The following is a 7,489-nucleotide window of genomic DNA, read 5'->3' on the forward strand; positions in this document are numbered from 1 at the left end:
GAAAAAGGAAACCAGCAGCTTGCTAGGACCTAAGACTAAAATTGAAGTGATTTTAATTCAGCTGTCTGCTCTTTCAAACACAGGTTTCGTCTACAATTTTATTAAAACAGGAGACTCCTCACTCTGCATTGTTCCATCGATACTGGTAGCATCTAATCAAACTCTCCAACACTTCCATGAAAGATGCAAGGATTACCATTCCTGCTGTACAGATAAAGGAAGGCAGAGCTATGAAATGTGCTGCCCAAAGCCATAGGAGAAATTTGTATAACACCTGAGCAGAGGACTCATTTGGTTATGCTGTTGGTTTTCCCTTCCATTCTTTAACAATTGTTTCATGTCAGTGGATTTTTTAAAACGAGAAGCAAAAGGCAATGACAGCATGATTTAAATAATCTTTAAGTGTAAAGGGAAACAAGAATAGTTTTAAGGAAGCCTCCCCTCCTAAGGAAGGCACAGCTTTGCCAATCACACCTGGCATAGTTTTTCATGCCAGTTTTGCAGTGTTTTATTACTTTGCGAGATTCCCCCCGTGTTTTAGAGTGGTACATGCATCATGCCTGAGACCACTGCTTGCAGACCAGGCTGATTTGACCCCATGGACTGAATTCAGAGGGATGTCCCTGAGCCCTGGCTTGGGTAAAGTAGTTCAGGCCATCTTCTGTTAGTAGATTTAACAGGAAACAAATCTATTCTGAATTGTTTCTGTGCATCCTCACTGCTGTGGACTGAAGTCAGCTGCTTACATAATGTGTTTTCAGAGCTGTGCCTCCAGAGCCGTGCAGACTGCATTCCTCTTCTCTCCTCATCAGCAATGTGACCCTGAAGAAGTGGCATCTTACTCTAGCCCACATTGGCTTCCTGTGTGCCTTGAAGGTTGTATTTGCTTTGTCTACTGAAAAAACACATTTTTACTACGGACAGCACTCCAGAACCAATAAAGCTGAGGCAAAGGGAGTTGTTCTACTCTGCTTCATGCATCATTGCCAGTAGAACGATCTGCTAAGGCCTCTATGAGCTGCTGGCTCTTCTCCCTGTCCCAAGAAGGGCTGGCATCATACATAGACCCTGGATCACGCCCTTTACCTTCAGGTTTCATTTACTGCCGTTTTCAGCAAGCCTTGGAATAAACCAGCTTCTTTTCTCTCTGACCCAGAAGCCTCTGGCAGAGTGTTACTGGCAGCTCTTCCCCAGTCCTTCTGTCAGCCATCCCATGAGGAAATTCTTGGGCCACAAGTGACTTCTGTCACTTCTGCATCCCTCGAGCTTTCACAGCCTCTCCAGGAGCCCAGTGCACCTGAGGCAAGGCAGACACACTTGAGGAATTGCTGAGCCCTAGCCTGCTCTGCTCAGAACAGATCTGGGGCTTAAAGAGGGACAGAGAGGCTTAAAGAGCCTCATTCCAGAAACATTTCTTCGTACAGGTAACTCAGTTGAGGAGGAAAAGGCCTTGTCTTCCAGTCCTTGCTTAGGGTCACAATTTTGAATGTGGAATCTTAAACATCTGGCATGGAATAGTTGGAACACAGGCCTTATCAGCTTTGCTTTTACACTTAAGAGACTAGTAGTTAAAGAACTGGTTTCTAATACCAGCTGAATAAAACGGAAATTATTATTAAAAAATAAATACAAGCCATTAGATGTAACTAATTAGATGTAATTCATTAGATGAATTTTTGTTTCTGTTGTGTTTCTGAGGTGTGGCTTCTCACTTATATCCAGGGACAACTTTTATGGCAAATTTCAGCAATTAAAGTTTATCAGGGTCTGGGTGAAGATAAAGACCTCAACTTGCAGGTGAAAAAAATTGTAATAAAACTCCAGCAGATCTTTGACTGACATTGTAGCAGCATCACTTTGAGGCTCTTTCAGAGTGTTGACCTTAGGTCAGCTTTCCCACTTTTTCATGTAATTTTTTTCAGTTATATATTATTTATAAAATGCCCTATATGTTCTGGAATAAAGCAAAGTTAAGGGTTATTTTAAATTGAAAATTGGGAGCTAAAATAGTTGAAAAAATATAATTTTTATAAAAACACCCAATCTTGGTAATTTGATCTATGAATTACTTTCATAATGAACCTAAATTTGAAGGTTAAGATTTAAACAAATGTATAAATAATTTAGGTGAAATGGCTTAGCTTCACTCCCATTAAACTTAGGCTCCTAAGTGCCTAAATAGCCTGCAGGAATGGGATTCAAGCACTTCAGGAAATGTTACCCAAACCGTAATAGAGCCTGCCAGCCATACTGCCTGCCACGCCGTGTAAGTGCTCTTTGCGAGACAGTAATTCTGCCATGGAAGTGGCATTTAGTATCAAATTTTAAATTGTTTTACGTATTTGCCATTGAGGCACTTTCCATTTTTCCTGTACGGACTAAGGGCATAACTGGAAATTGCGTTTCTGATGAAGAAGTCTTAGCCAACTCCCTAGAAAATCGCTAAACAAGTGCTCCGGAGAGAGCAGCGGGGCCGGAGCATCCGCCATGGGAGCCGAGCTCCAGGGATCGTCTCGGGGGACCGCAGGTCCGTACGCGGGGTCCTGCCCGGCCGTAGCCCCCGAGGTGCGCGCAGAGTCCGCGGAGCCTCCTCCTCCCCCTGCAGCACCCCCGCTGCTCTGCCCGCCGCCGCTGCCCTCGCTCACACGCGCGGCGCGGGAGCTCTTCCCGAATTTCCCCGGCGCCGAGGGCATCCCGCCGCTCCGCGCTGTCCCGGTGCCCCCCGGCCCGCCCGCGGGCAGCCCCCGGCCCGGCTCGGCGCCGCCAGCAGAGGGCTCGCTCCGCCCGGGAAGGCGCCCGGCGCTGCCGGGGCCGCGGGCAGAGCGAAGGCAGAGCGGCCCCGCGGGCGGGCAGCGCGCTCCGCGCCCATGTGCGCGCCCGGGCAGGCGGCCCCCGGCGGCCGCGCCGCGCAGGCCGGGCCGGGAGGGCGCGGGCGGGCCAGGGGGCAGCACCGGGACAGCCGCTGCCCTCCTCGGGCCGGCCGGGCCGCGCTCCTGCGCCGGGCGGGCGGGAGAGGCCGCGCTCCGCGCCCACGGGGAGAGCGACGGGGAGAGCGGCGGGGCGAGGCCGAGCACGGAGCCGGGCGCCCGGAGCCGGGCGGAGCTGCCCGCGGCTGCCCCGGGCAGGGCAGCATCTCCCGGGGCGAGGCCGAGCACGGAGCCGGGCGCCCGGAGCCGGACGGAGCTGCCCGCGGCTGCCCCGGGCAGGGCAGCATCTCCCGGGGCGCGGCGGCTCGCGTGAGCGGCGGCGTGCGGAGGGCGGGGGGAGGCGGCGGCTCCCGCCTCAGCCTTCCCCAGCAGAGGGTGCCTGCCGGTGGGAAGGGGGAAGCCGCGCTCTCCTGGACTTTTGTGGGAGTGGGGGTTGTGTTGTGTGTGTGGGTTTTTTTTAAGGGGGGTGGGGTGGGTTAGGAGAGAGTCTGTGGTTTCCATGGAGATGAAGCTGAAAGTGCAGGAAATTTAAAGGCTTTGGGTCCTTGCAAAGCAGACAAACTGGTGCCAACGTGCGTGGCTGCTGTTGCTGCTGAGGAGGCTGCTTTGCAAACGGCGGAGAGGAGCGGGGAGGAAGAATCGGCAGCAACTTCTTCCACACGCACCGGCAGACAACGAGGAGCGGCAGCAGCAAGCAGGATTCGCAACAAAAAGAGGCATCTCCCGTTCCCGGGAAGGGCGAGAAGAAGCAGCAGCAGCAGAATTTTGGAGCGGCTCCACCAGGAGAAATTTTATAGAGAAGCCTGCAAGAGAGAGTGTTTGCAGGGGGCTTGTTCTCCGGGCTCATCAGGGGGCTGTCTTTGCTGGTGGTGCGGCGAGTGGAGGTGATCCCCCTCAAAGACGAGCTATTTTGGATATCCCTGTACAAGTTTTCTGATGTATTTGCTTGCACCTTCTTCCCTTGCTGTTTGGTGAATCCAGCCCCCCTTTCCCTCCCCCCCCCCCCCCCACCGGTCTCCCAAGGATGGATCATTCCCAGTGCCTTGTGACTATATACGCCTTGGTGGTTCTGCTGGGTCTCCGGCTAGAGCAGGGCGCCTGCCAGCACTATCTGCACATCCGACCGGCTCCCAGCGACAACTTGCCCTTGGTGGATCTAATCGAGCACCCGGACCCTATCTTTGACCCCAAGGAGAAGGATCTTAACGAGACCTTGCTAAGGAACCTCATGGGCGGACACTTCGACCCCAACTTTATGGCTGTTTCCTTGCCCGAGGACCGGCTCGGAGTGGACGATCTTGCTGAGCTGGACTTGCTGCTCAGGCAGAGACCCTCGGGAGCGATGCCCAGCGAAATCAAAGGGCTGGAGTTCTACGACGGGCTGCAGCCGGGCAAGAAGCACAGGCTGAGCAAGAAGCTGCGCAGGAAGCTGCAGATGTGGCTTTGGTCCCAGACCTTCTGCCCGGTCCTATACACGTGGAACGATCTCGGCAGCCGCTTTTGGCCCCGGTATGTCAAAGTGGGCAGCTGCTACAGTAAAAGGTCTTGTTCAGTCCCCGAAGGCATGGTTTGCAAACCTGCCAAGTCCGTGCATTTAACGATCCTGAGGTGGAGGTGCCAGCGCCGGGGCGGGCAGAGATGCACATGGATACCCATCCAGTACCCCATCATTTCGGAGTGTAAGTGCTCCTGCTAGGGCTGGCACTTCCCTCCGCGCCCCTTCTCCAGCGGACTCACGTGGACCTTTGCTGCAACAGAAATAAAAGACATTTGTTTTCTGGTTAACGTTGTAATGCACTGTAACGTGTAGGAGAATGTATATTGTGTGTATATATGGCACCGGTTTAATATACTATTAAAAGGTCAGTATTATACGTGAAATAATCAGCGTCTACTGTATTTTCAAGACTATTACCCTGATCGTTGCTAATGTATCTTTTTTTTTTTTTTTTTTTTTTTTTTTTTTTTTTTTTTTTTTTTTTTTTTTTTTTGTATTTATATTCCAGAGAGAAGTTGCTTCGCTTTGGCGAAGTAGGTTTTTTGTTGGGGTTTGTTTTTTTTTTAATAAAAGGATTAAAAAATACGAACCAAGCTGTTTGATAAGAAAACGTTTAAAGCTATTTTCCATTATTCGGAAAGCGTGTGTGTGAGGGGTTTTGATTTTTTTTTTTCCTTACGGACTTTAGATTTAAAATAAAAATGAATAAACGCCTAGAGCACAATGTTATTGTAAATAGAGAGAACAGTTTGAATGACTTAATCCTATGTAAATGAAGAGTATCTGCTATTTATTCTTTATATCCTTGTAGTAAAAGTGCAGTGCAGAATTAAAGTCAACCACTAAAACACGAGCCGTTTGGATTCTGTTTGCTTTTTTGTTTGGCCGCCGTCGGGGGGGCTTTCTTCTCTCTCCTCCTCGTTTTCCACGCTCAGCAGGACGCTCCGTGGTGGCAGGGGGAGGTGGGAACCTGCTCACGACTCTGTTAGAGGGGCTGTACCGCACCTCCACGGCCAGAGCTCCGCGGGCTCCGGCCCCGCAGGACGGGGGCGGCCGGCGGGGGCTCCACCCGCTCCGCGCTGCGCTGTCCCTCCGCGGAGCCGCTCCCGCGGCCGCGCAGCCCCGGGCAGCTCAGCGGCAGCTGCTCGGGGATTTTTCTTTTAACCGCTTGACATTTCATTTACAACGGGACACGTGTCTTTCACACCTACCATTGTGGGACACTGCTGAAACTTGACCCCTGGGCTTTGGGGGGTTTCAGCGCAGACACGTTATTAGCCTGATCCTGTGACAGCCCCGCACACCGCCCGGCCCGGCCCGGTTAACTCTTTGGGCTCCTGCCAGCGCCGGGCCATCGCCACCCTGACGGGCTGCGGGGTTCGGGGACTGCACCCCCTCCCTCGAGCCTCCTCTGTCCAGGCAGCCCGGGGAGCTCCGTGCCCTACAGGCGGGGAGCAGCGAGCTCTGCAGCCCGGGGAGCTCCGTGCCCTACAGGCGGGGAGCAGCGGGCTCTGCAGCCCAGGAAACACGGTGCCCTACAGGCGGGGAGCTGTGCCGCCCGTGCTGCCGCGGGGTACCCGAGCCCCGCCGCCGCCCGCTCCCGGCCCGCCCCTGGGGCCGCCCCCGCCCGCTCCCCGCTCCCGTCGGTGCTGCGGAACGGCCCGGCCCTGCCCGGTTGGGTCCGCGGGATCCGCAACCGCCCCGCGGCTCCGTCAGGACCCGGCCCAATTAGCGACGTGTTTGACTTTTCACGTGCTGGGAGAGCCGACGGTTCGTATCTCGTAGATACCAACTGCGAAAACAAACTCTCCACGTGTTTTTCAAAGGCTCCCTGACAGTGCAGAAAACCTTTTCCTTATTCATCTTGGAGCCAGAAAACTTTTTTTTTTTTTTATCTCTCTCCTCGAAAACTCGGAGTGAATCTATGCTAATCATTTTAAACGCGTGGGTCTTTCATTGAGACGAGCCAGCCCTGCTTTTTCTAACACTTAGTTCGGTATCACCGAATGCATATTCATTCCCTCTCTCCGTCTCTCGGTGCGTTTTACCGCCCGTCTCTTTGCTCTAATTTCAATAGTTTTGGGAGGGGGGTAGAAAATCAGATCTTGGGACATTTAGGGTATTCATTAACCTAGTGAAGAGGAACAGAGGCATTATTACTCACATAGAAGGCACCCTGCCCCCATGTCTATCTAAGGGTTCATTGTAAAAGGATTAAAAGTTAAAGACCTTCATCTTATGATTCTTTCATTTAATCTTCGTGGCGCCTGAAAGACATGCTGGATGGATGATCACATTTAAAATATTCCTAATGTCGGCTACCTTAGGACTCCAGGCAGGGCAAACAAACGTAATTTATTTCCAGAAGAAAGGGTATATTGAGATGTTTAAGTTTATGAACCACCATTACCATGTATATTTGTTAGGTTCTGACAAATACCCAAATAACATTAAAATCAGCCATTCATCACATATGAATTTATGCAAAACCTTGTATGCCTGGGGCCAATATTTTTTTAGACAGAGTTTCACTTGCAAAAAAAAAAAAAAAAAAAAAGTTTATTTAAAAAAAAAAAAAAAGCAAGAGATTTTCATGACTGGTAAACACGAGAATTATGTGAACAGAAACTATTTCATGCTGGGATAGCAGCCAGGGACTTGGGAATGTCAACAAAAGTTCTCCGAAGGTTGAAAATGTCACTGGATTACAATACAAGGTCCTTTGCCCCATTAGCAAACTTTGCTGAAGTAATATTCCCACTACTTAGCCAGGGAGCTCACCCAGTGATTTATCAGTCTGTGATCCCAGCAATGGGGCAGACAGGGACTTCAGCTGGAAACCACCTCAGACTGCTGGCTTCAAGATTTAAAAAAATTTATATGTGCAGAGCTGAGTGTGTATTGATGACTGTTATGTGAGTGTAAAAGAAGTGTGCTGTTAATGTAGTCTAAATATCTATCACCATATCTGTCTTCATTTTAATCTAAAGGTCATTGTCATCAGAGAGTCATGTGTACATATATGGTTTCTCTACCAATAACACCCTGTTAATAAATTTATGAG

The 7,489-nt window shown here is 50.9% G+C and overlaps 1 protein-coding gene across 1 annotated transcript; it reads left to right on the forward strand.

Annotated features, from left to right (window-relative positions):
• Positions 1-3,951: 3,951 nt before the first annotated feature.
• Positions 3,952-5,227, forward strand: NOG (noggin; the record flags this gene model as incomplete). Its single annotated transcript, XM_083874861.1, has 1 exon — positions 3,952-5,227. The coding sequence occupies one exon, from the start codon at positions 3,952-3,954 to the stop codon at positions 4,621-4,623; it is 672 nt and encodes a 223-aa protein (XP_083730987.1). The 3' UTR covers positions 4,624-5,227.
• Positions 5,228-7,489: the final 2,262 nt, after the last annotated feature.

The sequence above is a fragment of the Zosterops lateralis genome, assembly GCF_965231275.1.
Source record: "Zosterops lateralis genome assembly, chromosome: 18".
Taxonomy (NCBI): domain Eukaryota; kingdom Metazoa; phylum Chordata; class Aves; order Passeriformes; family Zosteropidae; genus Zosterops; species Zosterops lateralis.